The 21,089-nt window shown below is 36.6% G+C and overlaps 1 protein-coding gene across 10 annotated transcripts in view; it reads left to right on the top strand.

The window, feature by feature from the left end:
- Window positions 1-21,089, top strand: part of ITSN2 (intersectin 2) — an 81,208-nt gene that overhangs the window by 31,368 nt on the left and 28,751 nt on the right. For 7 of the 10 annotated variants that reach the window (XM_066995027.1, XM_066995023.1, XM_048065711.2 and 4 more), the window contains exons 4-20: window positions 1,804-1,867; window positions 3,119-3,282; window positions 4,648-4,845; window positions 5,062-5,158; window positions 6,491-6,633; window positions 7,971-8,034; window positions 9,887-10,024; window positions 10,141-10,226; window positions 11,214-11,476; window positions 12,201-12,350; window positions 12,602-12,742; window positions 13,546-13,633; window positions 14,894-15,033; window positions 15,924-16,004; window positions 17,746-17,882; window positions 18,578-19,020; window positions 20,147-20,268. In XM_066995027.1, coding sequence (XP_066851128.1) covers window positions 1,804-1,867; window positions 3,119-3,282; window positions 4,648-4,845; window positions 5,062-5,158; window positions 6,491-6,633; window positions 7,971-8,034; window positions 9,887-10,024; window positions 10,141-10,226; window positions 11,214-11,476; window positions 12,201-12,350; window positions 12,602-12,742; window positions 13,546-13,633; window positions 14,894-15,033; window positions 15,924-16,004; window positions 17,746-17,882; window positions 18,578-19,020; window positions 20,147-20,268 — 2,519 coding nt within the window. Of the gene's footprint in view, window positions 1-1,803; window positions 1,868-3,118; window positions 3,283-4,647; window positions 4,846-5,061; window positions 5,159-6,490; window positions 6,634-7,970; window positions 8,035-9,886; window positions 10,025-10,140; window positions 10,227-11,213; window positions 11,477-12,200; window positions 12,351-12,601; window positions 12,743-13,545; window positions 13,634-14,893; window positions 15,034-15,923; window positions 16,005-17,745; window positions 17,883-18,577; window positions 19,026-20,146; window positions 20,269-21,089 lie in introns of all 10 variants that reach the window. The other 3 variants (XM_066995026.1, XM_066995021.1, XM_048065701.2) reach the window with 3 other exon arrangements.

Below are 21,089 nucleotides of genomic sequence, written 5' to 3'. Positions count from 1 at the left end.
CTGGACAGTCTTAGGGCATTTTGCAGTTGCTTGCTGTCAGTTCCAGTTGAATTCAATTTTTCTTCTCTGGAACAATTGTCATGTTGCTGTGCACTTCAGAATTTGCACTTTGTAACATCAAGAAAAGCCTTGAGTTCAGTGGCACAGATGACTTAATTTAAGAATGCATTGTTCTTTGTGTGTGCGGGGCTGCTGAAGATGAGCCCTGATCACTTCTGCCTGCCTAACTATCTGCTGACTAACCTGTCTGGTAACGCTAGTGCCCCTGTTTTTCCTCTTTTTGGTCTGAAAAAGACAGAGGAAAGAGAGAGAAGTTGTCTGTTGGTAACATGCCCATCTTCTGGCTAAGATAATCTCCTGCTTTGACCAAACAGCACTGGGAGATTGGTGTTTATTTTACCACCAGCTGGAAAAGTGTGCAGTGCCGGGGACTTTCATAAAACGTACTACCTTTAGGCCACATCAGGGCTGTCACCTGCATGTCTGCAGGCTTTATTATTTGTTTGGTGTTTGAAATGAAAGACTATATATGAATAGAAGGGAAGAAAGTTCTGAAAGAATACCTGAGGTCTTGGCTTTAAGCATACAGAATTCACTCATAGATAAGCATTAATATCACTATCTGTGTCTTATCATATCCGTACCAATTGATGTGGAATTCAGTATGGATGTGCACAACAGTTCTGTTGTGGTTTAACCCGGCTGGCAGCTAAACACCACACAGCCGTTCGCTCACCCTCCCCCCTCCCTCTCTGGGATGGGGGAGAGAAACGGGAAAGTGAAGCCTGTGAGTTGAGATAAAGACAGTTTATTAAGACAGGAATATAATAATAACAATAATAATAATAATAGTGATAATGATAATAGTATTAACAATAATAATGTGTAAGAAAACAAGTGATGCACAATGCAATTGCTCACCACCCGCTGACCGATGCCCAGCCTATTCCCGAGCAGCCGGCCCCCCCACCCCGGCCAGCCACCCCTATATATTGTTTAGCATGACGTCAGATGGTATGGAATACCCCTTTGGCCAGTTTGGGTCAGCTGTCCTGGGTCTGTCCCCTCCCAGCTCCTGCTGCACCCCCAGCCTGCTCGCTGGCAGGACAGAGCGAGAAGCCGAAAAGTCCTTGGCCTGGTGTAAACACTGCTCTGCAACAATTAAAACATCAGCATGTTATCAGCGCTCTTCTCATCCTAATCCAAAACATAGCACCCTACCAGCTACTATGAGGGAAAATTAACTCTGTCCTAACTGGAACCAGGACAAGTTCCTATTCCTTTCCTGAAATATTGAATTATTGGATGCTTCTGTGATGGAACAGAATTTTACCTAGAACATGATATTTTCCAATTTTTTTTCTAGAGTGGCAGTACTGGCTCAAGTTAGGTTGGATAAAGGAGAAGGAAAGAAATAGCGTGCTCATCCTTCCCTGTAAAAGTAATTGGGTCAGGATTAAATTTTTTGGTCATTTATACTGTATAATATTTCTTTACATCTTGTATTTGTTAAACTGTTGGCAGCTGTTGTTTTTTGACCTGTTAAAGCTTTTTGTAGCTATTTGAATCCACTTCTCAGAGCAAAGATTCAAGATTACAGAACAGAAGGACATCTGATAATTGCTGTCACCAACAAAGGAGTTGGGTAGTAGGAACCTGGAACGTTTAGCATCTGTTGTGGTGGTTTGTTCTGAAGATCTGGTCCCTCATGGGGGTGCTGAGGTCGTATGAAAATTCTGGTATTCATAAATGTCCACTCCACGTCTCTAGTGTAATAGTCTCTTTCTTTCTTGTTTGTCATAGGTGATCAAGCACGTACCTTTTTTTTGCAGTCGGGTCTGCCAGCTTCAGTCCTTGCTGACATATGGTAAGGTATTCTTTATTTTTTATAAGAAGTACGTAGCTTCCAAATACCATCTCTGGCATGTTGTGTTGTCTAAAAGATGTTTTCAGCAGTCAAAGAAGGAGTGTTGTTTTAAATATTGTTTTAATTTTGTTAAATTTAGAGGAAGGATTGAACTCGTGTACCAGCACTTAATTAAAAAGCAGTATCTTTCTAAATCTTTCTTACGATTTTAATTCAAATCAGACCATCTTGAACACTGCCTTTTTAAACGGTAGAAGCGCTTGAAGCAAAAGGTGCTGCAAAATTGCAAGGCACTAAAAGGGGAAAGCACCTGTTGGACTGCAGCAAAAGTCAAACCATGTTTTAATGTTATAAATAATAATATGGAATAAAGAGATAAATGAATTTCTGGAGATACTGAAAAGAATGGTGTTTAAAATACCAGTAAACACTAAAAAACGGCAATAAGATTAAGTGTGGGAAAAATTACGTGCTACTCAGCTAGGAGTGGAAACTGTACTGAAACTAGAAAACAGATAAAATCTGAAGCTACAGAATAGGTCAGTTTATAATACACTGTAAGATATCAACCCAGTACTACAACACGGGAACTGGAAAAAGTGCTGCTCTTTGCAGCATGTAGTTACAAGGCTTAAAACAGAAATTTTCTATGTAACTCCTCAGTCTTCACCAGAATGCTGCGTTTGCTTCGAAGTACTTCGTTGTTATCTGTACATGCACATGCTAAAAGTCACAGAGTGGAGGACCATAATAATTAAGAGGAATTCACCTATGGAAAATATTAAAGAAAACATGTATTTTGAAATAATGCTAAGTTAGTTTCTTCGTCAGACACTTAATGTGCATGAAAAGAGTGGCAAGGAAATTTTTACATTGATCTTGCTAGTAGCATAGAAAGAAGCATAGCTGAGGTGTATCTGTAGCAACAAGTGAACAGAGGACTCCAGGCACAAGTCTACTGCTTTTCCAAATGTCTTTCTCCTTTCTCAGGTGCTAAGTGTTTAATACACAGTAACTTTAAAACCAAACTTGGTAGAAGTCATTTAATATGGTTAGACAAACATTATGCTTTGAAATTATGCAAATTTTTGAGGGTTTCAGTGTTAACAAAAGTAGAAAATACAGAAATGGTTGCAGTGTTTGTTGTTTTCTTAGATAAAAACAGTAAATAAAATAGATAGGAAAGCTTCTCATTAAGTGAAAACCTTTAATTTACATTTCTCCCTTGTGGGCTTTTTTTTTTTTCCAAAGGGCACTGTCAGATCTGAACAAGGATGGAAAAATGGATCAACAGGAGTTCTCTATAGCTATGAAACTCATCAAGCTGAAATTACAAGGACAGCACTTGCCTATGGTTCTCCCTCCTGTCATGAAACAATCTCCTGTACTTTCACCGCTAATGTCAGCTCGCTTTGGTACTTATTAATATGTAATTACTTAGTGTTCAGAGAGAAAACACAGAGTTGATCTGCAGTCGAGTATAAGTATCATTAGTCTGACCAGTTGTTGAAGCAATCGGTTAAAACCAAACCAAAAAAAAAAACAACAAACCACCATGAATATGCTGATGTAAGAAATTCACAAAGCCTCTTTCTTGAGACAGAGCAAATTGTATATATTTTTGATAATTTCATTCTTCAATTATACTTAATAAAAGCTTTTAGTGAATTTTGACATGAGAAGGCCATTTGCATCTGCCATCTGACTTGCAGAGCGTCCTCTTATACTGAAGGCCTTTTTTTGTCTCCCTCCTACTCATTCACCAAATTATACTTGTTACTTTTTTTTTTTTCTTTTTAAGTTAAATTTAGCAAAAGTCAAAGTTTTGGTAAAACAGTTATTTTAAATATTTTTTTTCAAAATGAATCAGATTGTTCACTGACTATATGATCAATTAAATGTAATTACTTTTAACTTTTTTTCTCTTCTTACTGTGTTTTGGGATTCAGTGCGTGTCTGTTAGTTGACATATTGTTGTTTTGTAGAAATAAATACACACTATGACTTCAGCCAGGTTACAAAATGCTTTTGTATGTATACACTGAAATTAAATATTTGTATTAAATATTTGTATATGTTAATTACATATGCGATGTAAAATGTCTGACCAGCTCTAAATCTTGTGTGTTTGCATACAAATGCATGCATTTATACATAGCTGTGGTTGGCATATGATTACTTAATATTAACCTTTCATCATTTCATCTGCATCCAGTCCTCTTCCACAAGAGTTAGCCAGTAATCCAAGTGTCTTAATTAGCTTCAGACAACTGATTTAAGAAATCCTTTATTGGGCATGTGTCCCTCAGAATGTACTTTTCACCCATACAGATTTTCCCAGGGCTGAGATTTGAGAGAGACTTAATTCAGGAACAGCATGAGCTGATCTTTATAGAGGATTCCCACAACTTTTTAGTTCCGTAATATTTCTATCTCAGGGGCCGGGTGCAGATGGGCTTGTTGAAGAACAGTAATTCTGTAAATATCTGTAATTACAGAACATTAGATCTTAAACCTTTTGTGAAATACTAGCTACCTTGAGAATGTGTTTTATTTTGTTTTGTTTTTTAAATTAATGTTCTTCAGTATAGTTTCCCTTATTTTCCTCTGTGAGCTGTGTTGCCTAGCTTTGAAGAAAATATTCTATGTGAGCATCTATTTTAGCTTATTGTATCTCTGGATGCAGGATGCTTTGTGTAGTTTCTGCCTAGCACAGTGGAGTCAGTTTCTTGCTGGAGTCTCTGCAGTATTAAATCATTAATTGTTTGATTTTACTCTAGGAATGGGTAGTATGCCAAATCTGTCCATGCCAACGTCTATGTCTGCAGTCACACCATTAGCTCCCATGTCTCTGACCTCAATGAGTTCCATTCCTCCTTTGGTAATTTCTGCTCCCCTGGTGCCTTCTGTCAGTACCTCATCATTGCCAAATGGAACATCCAGCCTTCTGCAGCCTTTGTCCATACCTTTCTCTTCAAGTAAGTATAGTATAGTCCAGTACTCAGTTTGACTGAAATAATAATAATAAAGTATTTTTTCCAAAGTTCACATTCATCATATCTGTTCTAACTAATTAAGTTTTAAAACAAGGCACTGATTAACTTATTTCTCTTAAAGCCTCAAAAAAAAAAAAAAATATATATATATACTGGTTTACTTTACAGCTTTTGGTTTTGTTTGTTTGTTTGTTTCAGCGTTGCCTCATACTGGTTCTTTAGGTCCCATGGCAGGAGGGTTTGGTGGTACTAATATGCAGAAGGCACAGTCACTAATCGATTTAGGATCTAGCAGGTATGAAAGTTGAGTTTAAAATGGTTATATGTTAAACTTGAGTATGCCTTCTAAAAATTATGGAACACTTGTGTATTTTCAAAGTCTCATTCATTAGTAATGGTCTACCAGGTCTGAAAGTAAATTGTTTTGATATATGCAAATAAATAAATAATATTATTTATTAAATAACTAAATAATATTTTTCAGTAAATGTAACAAAACTATCCAAAGTAGGTGAGGAGCTCTAATGAGAGAAAGTGGTGACTAAAAGAAGGGAATGTACAGCATTAGTAAGTAGATGTAAAACTTGCAAGCAGTTGTAAAAGGAATGTTTATGGATCGATGTGCTCATTCATTATAGATGGCACCAAATAATTAGCAGACATGTAAGAACTGTATTTGTTATAAATATTTATCTATGGATTTGTTTTATGAATAATAGAAGGTTATAAATCTTTGTCATCAGCTGCTCTATTTCACTGATTTTAGAGCTTTGTCAGAGACTAAGTGAGGGTCTCTACAATTATCTCTACAATTAGACTTTGAAGGAACAGTCTTCCAAAAGACAACACAGAGGGCATTTCAGCCCCAGCTCAATTCCAGAAAGTGACTCAGAAGTGCTTGCACCTTTTTGCTGCTAATACACAGCACATAGGATGAGTAGGAGGATTACCTTAAGTAAACCAGACTGGTTTTGTCTGGTCTTCAAAGATGGCACAGTGCAAAAATGCTGGGATTTAAAGGTAGAAGCGTTATAGACATAACTAAACACTTGATCGGTGCTACTCTGCAGAAACTGCATGAACCAGAAAATCTCCATTCAGCCTGTCATTATCACTAATGGCAAAACAGAGGGAGAGGTGGAATGTAGAGGCTTTAGCAGCTTTATCAGATAGATATTTTTTTTTGTGTGTGTGTTCCTGGTTATCCATTTGCATACATCTTCAAAGTTACGTAGACATCTACCAAATGCTTCAGAGTTCTTTTAAACATTCTTATGAAGGTTGAGATGTTTCCCTGTGATTTTCTGTAGTGTTATTATCGCAATGATCCTCTGGTGAAACATGGCATAATAGAATAATAAAAATATAAATAATAATAATAATAATACGTGATACCAAGGGAATGGAATCTTGATCTCAAGAGTTTCCCTTTAGGTATGGGTTCCTACTTTCACAGTAGGATTTCATGTTAGCCATGAAAATATTTTATAGCAAGTTAGCAGAGACAACTTTGTAGAAGTTGTTTCTTGTTACCAGAAGATGCTATATATCTTTTGTACCCATGCCTGCTTTTTAAGCCAAGTAACTTAGAGGTCTTCTCTCTTTCTTTTTTGAAACATTATTACAGTTCAAATTCTTCCTCTAGTGCTTCACTAGTTGGGAATTCACCAAAGATTGCATCCTCCGACTGGGCAGTTCCTCAGGCCTCCAGATTAAAATACAGACAGAAATTTAACAGCCTGGATAAAAGTATGAGTGGATATTTATCAGGTGAGTGTGGCATTTGATACAGATGGGGAAAAGGCAATGGAGCAGTGTTTTTTGTTTTCTGCCTCTGGAACATTGCAGGCTTAGGGGTGAAATCCTGGCTTGCTGAAATCGTGGAAACCATTTGACTTCCAAACAAAAAAGCTGAAATCGTTGATATTCAGACCTGTACAGGAGAGAATGAGGATTGGCTTCTGCTTGTCATTAGCCAAGAAATAGAAATGGGCATCAATTTATTGGCCTGGGGTCTATGTTAGACCTGGAGAGGACTGAGGAGGCAACAGTCTTCCTGGGTACCGGGGAAGCAGTAGCAGTCAGTGAGAAGAAGAGAAGAGTGCCAGCAGTGAGAACAAGAGGAGCCTGAGAACCATAAGGCTGGGGAAGTTAACTCCTTAAAATCAGCAGTCATTTTCCAAGCATCAGTCTTTGGGCAGATAGCGTTTCTTATGACTTTGTGAAATGAAAGACATCTACACAATCATTTTTGTGTTGTGCTTCTGTGCAGTATATAACTGCTTAGATATTTGTCTTCTTTTCAAAGAAAGAAGTTCAAGGAAGACACTGCAGTACTACAGATGTGACTGTAAAGTCTCAAAAGTTGTTTAAGGGAGTAATTCCTTGTTGAGTTTCAGTGATGTGTGCTGTGCCACAACATTATGGTGGTTTTGAAAGACTTCATACACAGTACAAGAGTAGGGTTTTCTGAAAGTTCTTGTAAAACTGGATTACTAGCTGTTCGCCAGTGAGTATGAGTGCTGGACAAGCAGTTAGCAGGTGTGAAGTCAGTATGTATGCCTATAGCTGACCACATTTCTCATTCAGAATGAGTATTTACCAAGCCTCTGCCCCAGTTTTCTAGTCCACCAAAAAGGAGGGCAATTTTCTCTTTTTTGAAATGGACTTAATGCTCTTTATCTTGCTCAGTTGATTTTTGAGCTGAAGGTTTCATTGACCCGCCTAGAAGGGTGTATGGGCCTTTGTTAACTAAGGAAAACTGGCAGTTTTCCAGCTTGTTAGCTCCAGCTTTCAGTAGACAATCAGCTGTGCTCTTGTAACAGCTGTGCGGATTACCCTAAGTATCCATTTTTCATGTCAGTTTTTGCTGTTTTGAATTTTGAGTGGAAAAAAAAAAGTACCCAAAAATACTTAAATCTTTGTTGTGTTCAGATTGTAATACCTCTTGTTAAGCCTGGGAGTAGTGCCAACTGTCAGCCATTAATGAAAAGGGATTAGATTAATATTAAAAATAAACATGCCCCAGTTCATGACCCATTTTTGCTACATGTGAATCTTTGTTGGAAGTATTTATTTTTGTTAATATCTTTTACACTTTCTCTAAGGATTTCAAGCAAGAAATGCCCTTCTGCAATCAAACCTTTCACAGACTCAGCTGGCTACTATTTGGTAAGTTTAGTTACTGATGATGCATTCAATGCATTTGTGTTGTTAAAGAGAGGAATTGTACTTTATTTAATAGTAAAAGATGAAGGGACGCCAGAGATCTAATATAGTAAATGAAAAGTAAGCTACTTAATAAACTGGCTTGGTGATTAATACATTTTTCAAAAGATACCTCAACTTAATATAATAAGCTGTTCACTCTTTGTATTTGTTTGTTAGACTCCCTATGATAGTATAGATAATAATTTCAATTTTCATTTCAGTGATGTGCTACTTAAGCTGAGCTTTATTCATTTCAAATGTAGAATTGTGAAACAAAAGACTGTCTGACCTTGTTAGTTTTAAAATATGGAGAGAGATTAAAAAAGGAGATTTTTAGAGACTCGCTACAGTTCCCATAGAGATAACTGCGTATTATGCTTTTTTTAAGATTTGTCTTTACTGTGGTGATGGAAATAGTTACAGTTGTCTGAAGGTTTGAATAATCTGCCTTTAACCTGCTAGATACGGTAGTTTGGATTTTGCCTTCAGACATAACTTCTATGCTGTGCATTAAGCCTCGTTGTCGCAGAGGAATTCGCAATAACTTTGTGCTTTACAGCTCCTTCTGAGGCAGGCTGCTTTCTTCTTCTTCTTTATCTCAGGAGGAGTCGTTTGTTTGTCTTTACCAGCAGCCAGCTGAAACATTCCTCTTATTAGTTCAGCTGATTTGGTTGCGCACTGTGAGGGTAAAAATGGAGTTTCAGGTTATATTCATCCACATAGGAGTATGGGGAAATAAAGCAGGTACTGTTTTCTCCCTGGATGCCCAGCCTAAAGCTATCAGGAGCCAGTGCAGGGATGTCTCTACACATGTAGAGGATTAACATCCAAGTCCAAGTTACAGTTTTGCCCAAAGTAAGGAATTATAAAATATTTCTACAAGAGTGTGATCTTCATGGTAATTACTGTAATAATAGTACTGTTAAGTGTGAACAGTGCTGGTCGGTCAACGTAAAAAAAAAAAAAATCTCATTTAATCATCTCCTTTCATTTTTCACTGTGGGTGTGTGGTGGATTTCGTTGTTTGTTTCCTTTTTGATTTTTTTTTTAAACTGCTCAATATTTTTGTTCAAGGCAGTGTGTGTAAAAAATGGCACAAGCACTTATTTTATTAAGTCACCTTTATTTATTTCACGTAAGTCCAGTCTAAGGACACATTCCTGCGATTACATCTATATAGACAGTTCTCTGAGAAAGATTCCTGTTTTCTTGTCTGCATCTCTGGAAACATTTCATTGTTGTTGTTTTTTTCCTGAATGTGTGGGAAGCATTTTGAGTACAAGTAGGCTGATGGTATGATTGTGTGATTTGCCTTCTCCTTAGAAGGGGGTAGGTGATCTTTTTCTTACCCATTTCAAGGAGCTCTGGGGCAGTTCATATCTTCCCTTCAATGCCAAGGAAACACAAGGGAAAAAAGAATTCTATGCCAAGGCCCCCATTGTAGCATTTGGTTAATTTTATATAACATTTTATTTTGTGCTGAAGGAAGAAGTGGTTTCTATCATGTTGAATAGGTAAGGATTCTCTTCCCAGCTCTTCTCTTGAAGTTTAAGAAGTCTGTTAAACTTTCCTATCCTTTTTTGCATTTTAAAATGACATCTGTGATCTGTATAGCAGCACATTATAAACGAAAGAATATTTTATTTCATTCACTATTCATATTATTAATTTTAATGATTTTTGACAGATCATTTCAAAGGAATTCTGTGTTTTCAAAATTATTTCACTGTTTCAGCTCTGAAAATTTTCAGCTGTCACTTGTGAGCGATTGTGATATTTAGTTCTAATTATTATTGCTATTAAAACTATGCAGGTCACTAGCTGATATTGATGGAGATGGACAACTGAAAGCTGATGAGTTTGTGTTAGCCATGCACCTAACTGATATGGCCAAAGCTGGACAACCTCTGCCACTAACTCTGCCTCTTGAACTGGTACCACCTTCTTTCAGGTAAATCACTGAGAGCAGTGAAACATATTTTCAATGGAAATTCTTTATGCAAAGAAATTATGTGTGTTATTTGTCTAATGTTGTTTTTTGTATCTTTTTTTTTTTTCCCCCTCCAGGAGTGGAAAATATACTGAAAATATAAATGGAACTCTGCCATCTTACCAGCCAGTGCAAGAGGAGGAGCCACAGAAAAAACAGCCAGGTAAAATGGGCTTCATGGTCTCATTCTTAATATATAGGGCTGCCTTTGAAGGACACTGAAACATTTAGGAAGTGGAAGACATAACAAGTCCCTACGGAGATTCATTTCAGAAGCTAGATCCATTTTAACTTGATGGTAGGAAGGTTGTTAAGGGGATGTAGTCAGCCTATTACATATAATAAAATTGAGAAGGCAGAGAAAGGGACTATTATTAGATGTAGGAATGGGAAAGTGTGCTGATTAATAATGTATTTTGGAAAAGAAATATTTCATGGCCAAATACTGCAATGCTACTGCAATTTTTTTTGCAGTTGAATATTACTGGCATTACTTTGTTCTGGGTATTTTGGAAACAAGAGATCCCAATGTTGCTTAATTTTCTGAAAACAAGGTGCAGTTTGAACACAAAGTAAATTCTGCTGTTGGCTCCATGATCCTTCCAGCAAAGGTCTTGTTATGTGGGGAGTGTGAGAGACACCTTGTCTCTCTAGTTGGAAAGATGGTTTCTGGGAGCCAAAACCATTCCTTTGTATCTCTTTTTGTCCTGTACTGCAGTAATTGAGCTTGATCCTATTTTGTTTTCTGCTGTTTTTAACTCCAAGAGATCTTACAGGGAATACCCTTTAAGACTAAACTCTTTCTCTGTGTGTTTAATTTTTCTTGCACAGTGGAAAACCTTTTTAACAGAAGATTGTTTTCTGTTAGCTTTTAAAAACCGTTCCGTTGTATTTCCTCTAAAATTAAAGCCATTTTCTTTGTCAGTTTTAAATTGCAATATTTTTTCGGTTGGAATAGACTTAGGAAAATTTAAAGGTATTTTTGAAAAGAAAAATAATACTAGAAAAATGCAAGATGCTTACGTTATCCATGACCTAACTAACTGAACTTGCCAAAAAGGAAATATCTGTCTTTAGTGGCGCAACTGAGGTACTTGTTTGAGAGCAATGTTTTGCACAGGGCAGAAATAACTATTTTTGCTTATTTTAGTTACCTTTGAGGACAAAAGGAAAGCAAACTATGAGAGGGGAAATATGGAGCTGGAAAAACGCCGTCAGGTCCTGTTGGAGCAGCAACAAAGAGAGGCAGAACGTAAGGCTCAGAAAGAACGAGAAGAACAAGAACGAAGAGAGAGGGAGCGTCAGGAACAGGAACGGAAAAAACAACTTGAAATGGAAAGGCAGCTGGAGAGACAACGAGAATTGGAAAGACAAAGGGAAGAAGAAAGGAGGAAAGAAATAGAAAGGCGGGAGGTTGTTTTCTTGAAATTATTTTTTAATGCTGTAAAGAATATATACATGCATATGGTATTCACTTGATGGAACATTCAGGATTTGAGCACTGACTTTGACTCATTCTCCTTGCATGGGGCTAGTGGAAAGCTCTCTTGTAGAGTGAATGTCATTTCTGACTGAGAACATTGTGTCCGTTACAAGTAAATGCAGTGTTGGCGTAAGTCAGAGACTTTCAGATACTTCAAAGGACAGCTGAGATTTCTGGGATAGATTTCTTAGATTTATACAAAAATCTCTATTCTGAACAAGATTTTACGGAATTCATAATTGATAATATTTTGCTGTTTGAATTTAAGACAAATTTGCTTCTAGGTGGTGTCACACTGCATGCATAAGACTTTAATATTTTATGTAGTCCTGTGAAATAATCAAAGGAGGTTACGTGTAGTATTTCTCAGTGAGCTCATTTAGGATCTGTACTCTAAGCTAAATGAATTTTCTCTCTGAATTACGCAACTCTTTTCAAACAGCTTTTTTCCTTTGGAGTTAGGAGTATGACATGAAGAGTCTTAAAGGGTCATTTCCTCCATTCTTCAATACTGAAGTATACAATGGTCACTTTGAAAAAGACGATACATTGTGCTCCTGTTACACTATTTACAAGTAGAGCACATTATAATAAAAAATGGTCTCTGTGTTCTGTATCTACATTGTAATTTAAAGTAATGTAACTTCTCCTTAGGCAGCAAAGCAAGAACTTGAGCGCCAGCGACGATTGGAATGGGAGAGAATTCGTCGCCAAGAACTTCTTAATCAACGTAACAGGGAACAAGAAGAAATTGTCAGGTTGACCTCTAAAAAGAAGAGCCTTAATCTTGAATTAGAAGCCCTGGTAAGACAATTTTTACTGCCCATCTTGAAGGGAAATGCAGTATTTTAAAGTATGCAAATCTTAGAATACACATTGATGGCCTGCTAGGAGTCCCACTCTGCTTTGGATGAGCAGTCTAAAGCAGATATTACCGGGTTCTTTTAAAGAATTGATTGTGAACTAATGTGCCCAAAGGCATTGTGGAGAAATGTGTTTTTTTTTTTTTTTTTTTTTTATATAGGTGATATAATTTGTCTCTCATTTCTTTCTAGACGGACAAACATCAGCAAATCTCAGGCAGATTGCAAGATATTCGAAATAAGAAGCAGATTCGGAAAACTGAGCTGGAGGCTTTAGATAAGAAATGTGATCAAGGAATTATGGAAGTCAAGCAATTACAACAACAGCTGCAGGTACATAACTTTCTGTTACGTTTGTAGTTCTCCTTTATTTCCTATTCTGTGTTTCAGTAATGTTGATAATCAGTTTTGATAGCGAAGAATAGTGAATCAGTTTGATTATAGTGCAGAGAGGAAATTGGCGATGCCATCAACATTGCAGAGGTTTTTAGTTTTTTTTGTGGTGTTAAAAAAATGATTAAATGTACTACAACAAGCTGAAAGTTGAATGAGGACACTAGCCAAGACTTCAGCTTTATTTTTGTGGATATATAATAGTGACTTCTTTTGAGTTCTTTTATAGCTACAAACTCAGATTTTTATGAGGAATGCTTTTCTGTATGCAGACCAAGTTGGTCTTTGGGCTGAGTTACCTTGCAGGTCTTTTTTTTTTTTTCTAGTTTCTGTATTTGAATAGCAAGACAAATTATTTCAGAATAGTTGTCTATGATAAATCATCCTCTACCTTATTTTTTTGTAATGCTCCTGCCTGTCAGGGAAACTTCTTTTCATCTTCCTGTGTGTCACAGAAAGTTACTGTTTTATATTAGATTTGAGGTAGTCAGATGTTCTCATGATAACTGTATAAATAGTAACTTTTTTTTTCCAGCTGTGTTAATGCTTTTTTGGTTAAAAAGTATTTAGTTATAGTAGTGTTTATGTTGGGAGTGCAGAAGTCATTTTTCCTCTACTCTATAATGATAACTTGCATCCTGCTTTTCATTAATGTGAGTTGAGATTATGTTTGGAAATTCACCCACTTTTACTTAAGTATAAACAGTATTAAAAAGTTGTTATGTTTTCTTTAATATCTACAGGAGTACCAGAATAAACTAATCTATTTAGTTCCTGAAAAGCAATTGTTAACTGAAAGAATTAAAAACGTTCAACTTGACAACACTCAGAGTAAGTACCCACAAATGAATTCTCTTCTGTTTGCATTGCTTGCTTTTCATCACTTGTACTGTAAAAACAAAAAAGGAAAAAAAAAAAAAAAACAACAAAAAAGCTGTAGGATACAGGGGTGTTAATCACACCTTCACTTTTTTTTTTTTATCTTTTCAGTGAGTGCCACCTTGGAATTGCTGCATCTGCATTCCATTATTTCCTTTGTGTTCTAAAAAGGGGCAAACAAACGCATTTATGACAAAACAGATTTTGCTTGGAAGTTTACTTATGCAGACTATACAGACCACGGATATTATGATCCGTATTACACCATGTCTTTTTTTGTAGTGTAGACTCAAGGGAGTTAATTTATGTAAAATTTACACTGGCCCTTACATCACATTAGAAGTTCCTCTCAAATCACACTAGATTTTCCTGCTTTCAGAAGCTTGCTATGAATTGGTCTAATGTGATATGCAAAACAATTTGCAAAGTATTCTATATGTATTACATGTGATGTCTGTAAGTCTCAGGTAGGTAGGTGTTGGTCTATTTCTTTGTGCTGTATGCAAATAGGAAGATAAATCAAGGGATATTTTTGAGGAAAGACGTTGGGAGTGCATGTATATTAGGAAAAAGAAAAACAGTGAAAACAAAGTCCTTGTAAAATTGCTTGTCTTTTTTAACCTGGCTTGTATCAGGAATAGTGTAGCCAGCAGGACCAGGGAGGTGATCGTTCCCCTGTACTCAGCTCTGGTGAGGCCACACCTCAGGTACTGTGTTCAGCTTTGGGCCCCTCAGTACAAGAGGGACATTGAGGCCCTGGAGCGTGTCCAGAGAAAGGCTGTGGAGCTGGTGAAGGGCCTGGAACACAGGTCCTGTGAGAAGCAGCTGAGGGAACTGGGGGTGTTTGGTCTGGAGAAGAGGAGACTCAGGGCAAACCTTATTGCTCTCTGCAACTGGCTGAAAGGAAGCTGTGGGGAGCTGCCTCTTACCACAGATAACCAACAATAAGACTAGAGGAAATGGCCTGAAGTTGTGCCAGGGGAGGTTTAGGTTAGAAATGAGGAGACATTTCTTCTCAGAAAGAGCAGTCAGGCACTGGGACGGGTTGCCCAGGGAGGTGGTGGAGTCACCGCCCCTGGGGGTGTTCAAGGAAAGGTTGGACGTGGTGCTTAGGGACATGGTTTAGTGGGTGACATTGGGGGTAGGGGGATGGTTGGACCAGATGATCTTGGAGGGCTTTTCCAACCTTAGTGATTCTGTGATTCTATGCAGGTGCAGGAATTGGTTCAGTGCACAAGAAGTCCCTAGAAAAGGAAGAATTATGCCAAAGACTTAAGGAACAACTTGATGCCCTTGAGAAAGAAACTGCTTCTAAACTTGCTGAAATGGATGCATTTAACAGTCAGCTTAAGGTGAGTGTATTCTCTCAATACATAGTTTTACACTGGTAAGCAGTGTCTTTATTTCTCCCTCCAATCATAAAGATGGTGGCAATTCCACCAGACTTCCAAAAAACTCTTCCGAACTTCTGGTGTCGTGTAAGAATTTCCCAGACTCTTGGAGTACGATAAAAATGCATTTAAAACTATTGCTAATGTACTAAAGTATCAACGTCTCACTCATCATTGCTTTGCATGAATCACCAGTTGCTCACTGTAAACTTTTGCATTCTAGAATTAATTTGGTTTGAGATACAAACTCTAATTCATTTCTCAGGCTCTTGCAGATTCTGTTGTTATGGGGTTGTACTGGCTACAATTCTTGAATTGTGGACAACACTTTAATCGAAAGAAAAATGGGGTTTCTTAGTATATTGCACAAGATCTGGTAACAGACTTAGGTATTGTTATGTAAATAAGCACAGGGCACTTCACTGGAGAGTAAGTTAATAAATGTTGACTGTTGGACCTAAAAGCATTTTTGTTGTAGAGGCAATTCTTGACTTACGTTAAAATGCATGCAACTCTCAGGTAGGTTAGCAAGTATCCACTTACCAGCTTACTCCTAGTGGCTCTGATGTGAACTTTATTCCTAAATAATTCATTTACAGCCCCAATGTGAGGGCTCTATGCTCTCTGTTAAAAATGACACAAAAATTAAAATTTGTAAACATTTTAAGAGTTTCTTTTATTGTGAAAAAAATGGCTACATGTAACACTGGTTACATACATTTTTAGTTACTTGTTCACTCGCATGGCTTGCTGTGTTCAGTGGCTGCATCCACAGTTTAGTCTTCCCTAAAATATGTTTTTCAAAATACAGTGCAAAGATTAATTAGCTTTTTATCTGCCTTATCTTACAGTGTGAGAATATGGATGATTCTGTTCTTCAGTGCCTTTTGTCTCTGCTAAGCTGTCTCAACAACCTCTTCCTCTTACTTAAGGTTATTTTCTAATCTTTGGCTCTTTTGCTTTTTAATTATTTCGCAATTTTCCTCTGCTTACCCTTTCTGTTTGGATATATGACTTCTATTATATATATTTTCATAAAAGAAAATCAGTAGGCTCTTTTTATTTCTGCTAACTTTTAAATCCTTGTAAAGATTTACAATTTTGTTATGTGCTTAGAAAGCCAAACTGCAAAATACTGATAGTTTATTAAGAAGTAAAATGGCTATGTTCACCTAGATATTTTTCTTTTAATTAAGATAATATCAACAAAAAGAATACTGCCTTAGATGGAAACAGTGTCTTTTCTCTCTTTTCCATCTGTTGCTCTCTACTTGTCTCACCGTTCCTATATTCATACATCTTTAGCTGTGAGTCAAGTATACGAATTCTCTTCAGAGTCTGAGACTAGAAATAGCATCAGTGCCCAGAATATGACACATGGCACAGCAAATGCAATGCTTTTAAACCTCCATATTAACCCCGTACTAAAGCTTGCTTACTGTTTTTCTTCAGTGCTGCTTTTGGCCTCTGCTGTCAGAAACCTGGCTTTTTTTTTTCCCCCCCATAAACTATTCTCAGAACTACTTCACTGACCTTTCAGTTTTGCGGAAGAGTTGTTCTCTCCTCATATCAAAGATTTCTATGTAGAATTAGAAGTATTTTCAGCTGAACGTGTTTGGGGAAAAATAGTAGTAAATTGATCAGTTTAATTAGTTGTTAGAGACTTTCACTGACAGAGAAATCTTGTTACCTTGCCCTTTTTGTATAAAATGCACAGTAATTTTTAGGCAACGTGATTTTTGGTAGTGGTGCATATCATAGTGGGAATAGATCATTCTTAATTGCTTTATTTGCATTTATGATACCAAATATAAAAAGTCAGGGTATACCTGTTGCTCAATCCTATCAGTAGGATTCCTAATGAAAATAACGTAGTATGTTCAAAATCTTTTGTAATGTGATGAAGACATTCTGAAGTATTTGTGTTATTGTTTTTTTCTGCCTTTTTTTATTTATTTTGTAAATTTAATTATCCCAAAGATTCAGGCTGATGTTTTATGAAATGTTCTTAATCAGAGGGAGATGGAGTAGGAATTGAACGATATGTTCAATAGAAAAGTTCACAAATACAGCAAAACTCTGGTCTGAGTTAGTGGCCTTAGGCTATAGCTTCCTGCAGTGGTAAGCCTACTCTGTCAGAGTTATTTCAGTCTTCCATTTGGTGGTACCATTTTGTAGTTGTAATTTAGAATGGTGAATGAAGCGGAAAAAAAGAAAGCATGGTGAAGGTGAACACCCTTTTTAAGGGATATATTCTCAGCTTTATGGCATTGTGTTGGCTTTCAGTTGAAGTCTGCCGCCTCGAGAAATGCGTTTTGTGATTATTTATAATATGCTTCATTGTCTTCTTTGTTCTTAAATAATGTTGTGCTTGAACATTAAGTTTTATATTTTCCTGTTTCCTCTGTCACATTTGCCATTTCCAGCAGGTGTGTGACTGAAGGGCGCATTGAAAGCCTAAGTTACATAAAAGGCTTTGCAAACCTGGCAGCTATTTTTATATTTTGACTTTCTTTACAGTGACCTTCAAGGACTATTACAACTTAATATTACTTTGTTCATTTGTGTGGACAAAGTAATACTTTGATTCACAAAACATTAAAATGCCTTGATGCTTTTCTCAAAAGATTGGTTTTATTTCTTTTGATGTACTTTATTGTGTTTATTTATTAGGACCTGAGAGAAAGTTACAGCACACAGCAATTAGCCTTGGAGCAGCTCCACAAGATCAAACAGGACAAAATAAGAGAGGTAGAAAAAAGAAGAGCTGAACTTGCACAGAAAAAGCGACTGGAAGATGAGGCTGCAAGGTACCATATCTGAAATCTGTCGGCACTGCAGTTTTTAAAGCAAAAGAATGCCATGGTGACTTTAAGACACTGATTGTAATAAACAGGAAGTGTAACTGGTAAAAATAAGTCCTGGTTAGTCACCTTAGAGAAAACATTTTATATGGAGTGCCACTGATACAAGGTGTTCTGAATTCCCTCTTTCCAATCTGTTTTTATCTTCATTTTCATAGAATTTGTAAACTCAGGTTTTGTAGGTAAATAAACAAAGTAATTACTCTTGCTATTAAGATTTTAGCTCCTTTAATAAATAATACACATCTAAAATTCCTCATATTTTCTACCGTGTTTTTCTGGCCTTGTACCTATCTCCTTACAAGCCCTTCTGACTAATTCCTAGTTTTTTTTTCATGTATATTCAGACAACTGTGAGATTGATACTTAAGACAATAGGAAGTGCATTGACTTCCTAACTCATATGTTAATCTTGAAAGATGGATGAGTGAGGAAATTTTAAATTTCGTTCCTTTTTAGGAAGACAAGAAAATTCAAATATGTTTTTACTATACTCTCCTGCTTATTGCCCAGAGAGAAAACTCATCAATATCATAGACACGGTTTTACTTAAAAGTGCAGTTGATTATTCTTGAACACAGTGACTTTCATTTTTATGAAAAATAAAAATTCTTTCTCACTCTCTCATTCCCCTTTTAAAGGAAAGCAAAACGGGAGAAGGAGAACCGATGGCAGGAAAATATCCGAAGGGAAGAGGAGGAGAAAAAGAAGCGATTAGAGGAAGAAAGAATGCAAGAAAAAGTTCAAGAAAAGCTGAAAGCTGAAGAAGCAGTTGCACTGATGAGAGACAGGGAAAACAAACAACAGCTTCATGAAGAGGAGAACAAAAATAGGCAAGCTGCAATCTTGAGAGAAACGGAACAAAGGCAGAGGCAACTGGAAGAAGATAAAAGAAAGCAAGAGCAAATTGCAAAAGAAGCTGAGGAGAGGCGTAAGAAGAATGAAGAAATAAAGAAGATAAAAGAAGTGACCAACTCTCAAGAGACAGAGAAACGCACTTCTAAATTAAACATACACGAAAAGTTTGCAGATCTGTTGAAACCAACAGAGGGTAAAAGTCTTAAGACACCCTGGAAAAATGAAGGTAATCTTAGTCTGTTAGATTATTGCTTTAATGATTCCTATTTTCCTGAGTATCATTTCATTCTTGAGATGTATTAGTGTTAATGTGACACTGGCAGACTTATTGTCTAAAATATTGTAATAATTAAAAAAACAAACACACAATGTTCTATGTCTTTAGTTAGGTATAAATCATCCTATTAATTTAGGTTGTCTTTTATCAATTTTCACCACCTGCGGCCCTGATGACAAATCTTCCAGTGATCATGGCTAACAAATTCTGGATGTTGGAAACAATAATATTTTAGCTTTTTCATAAGGCCAGAACTTTCTATGATTAAAGAAGAATGCTAACGTGGAGGAGTGTTATCAGGTGATAAGTGGATGGACAGGTAATCCTCAGTGACTTATTAATATTGAAATCCACTTTATTTCTGCCTTATTCAATACCTCTTTTTAACAAAAAACTAAAGTCAACATGACTTTCATTGTAGGACTTTGAAAAATAGTGGTTTAACAATATTTTCACTAAAAGCAGTTTTGCTTAATCCATCATTCATTAGTTCTTGTAAGTTTTCATTAGCCGTTTTTATCACCGAATTAAACAGGAACCAAGTTAGGACAGCGCTGAAAGATATTTGCACAACTTATCTAGACCTTGTAAAACATTCACTGTTAGCAGCATCAGTCACAGGCTTGGAGAATGCAGAAGCAAAGAAAACACAAATTATGGTATTTTGCTTTGTAAGAGTTTTAAGTAAAATTTTCACAGTGCTGCTGAACACTTCTTGGAGCAGTGTTATCTTTTTGACTTGGAAAATTGTATTTTTGTTAGACGAGACTATATTAAAGTACTGGCCTAGCCAGAGCTGTTTGACAAGAAGGGATGACAAGATAAAGATCTCATTTTTTCACTTGAGAAGAAAATGCATTTTATTGCCTACATTACACTTAGTGATTAGCATGTTAAACCCTTGCCCTGTATGCATCCCATCAGCCTGTTACTTAGTGATCTCCTCTGGTACTTGCTTAGTGTCTTCAAGGCAAGAACTGTGCTCTGCTTATATTCATACGTGTTGCTTAGAATGGTAGAGCTCCAAGTGCTTTCAGCTGTATCAAAACAGTAACCAGTTTTCTTATCCCTTCAGGCAACGCAATTAGTACCTCAGAGTCTAGGAATTCGGTTGCCTTCGTAAATTACAGAGCTTTATATCCATTTGAAGCAAGGAATCACGATGAGATGAGCTTTAATACCGGGGATATAATCCAGGTAAGATTTGCCATTCATGTTTAACTTGTGAGAAAACAACCCCTTCCTCTGATCCTGAGATACACAAAGTCCTAGGTGTCAGAAGCATTATGTTGATACATTCTAGACTTAATTACAATTTAAAGTTGATCACTTTTTTTTAACAGGTGAAATTAGGATTAGTTCAGATAAAATCTTTATTTGTATTTTAGAAGTGTCGAGAGTTTGTTTGGAGTAACAGTAGTGAACTCTAAACATAAGCTTTCTAAAATTGTGGAATAAAGGAATGATGTAGTTGCGGCAGGTTTTTGTACGTTTAAATGCTGGCCTCTAAGTGTCTGCTTGAAATGTGAGTATAGTAAAGAGAGGCATGAATGGCTACATAAGAAGACAAGATTATTAATGGCGTATGAAACAGGCCAGTTATTTAACAAGTTGATGTGAAAGGTTCTTCTGAATCTACGTACCATTTTCTAATGTATGGTTAACATAATCTGTGTCTTCTTGTCATTTCCTTTATAAATGCTCTCTCAGGCAGATGTCCATAGCAGAGTATTCTGCGTCCATCCTGTGTAGTATTCTTCTGGATTCGTTGAGTATGCTATCTGTAATGTTTCAGAGGGATCATAAGGCTAGAAATGTTTTCTGGCTTCTTGGTTGAAATCTGTGTCATTTCATTTAATTATATTATTTGTTAGCATAAACAATTTTGAAAGCCTGTGTGGTCAGGTGGACTTGTGAAAACTGATTTACAACTGTGGTGATGCGGTTAATATACATGTATCTAATGTATGAGTACATATGGCTCTCCCTCATTCAGATTATAGTGATACAGATAGGTG

The sequence above is a fragment of the Anser cygnoides genome, chromosome 3, assembly GCF_040182565.1.
Source record: "Anser cygnoides isolate HZ-2024a breed goose chromosome 3, Taihu_goose_T2T_genome, whole genome shotgun sequence".
Taxonomy (NCBI): domain Eukaryota; kingdom Metazoa; phylum Chordata; class Aves; order Anseriformes; family Anatidae; genus Anser; species Anser cygnoides.
Note: the sequence above shows the minus strand (reverse complement) of the source record. Positions and strands in the feature narration are given on the sequence as shown.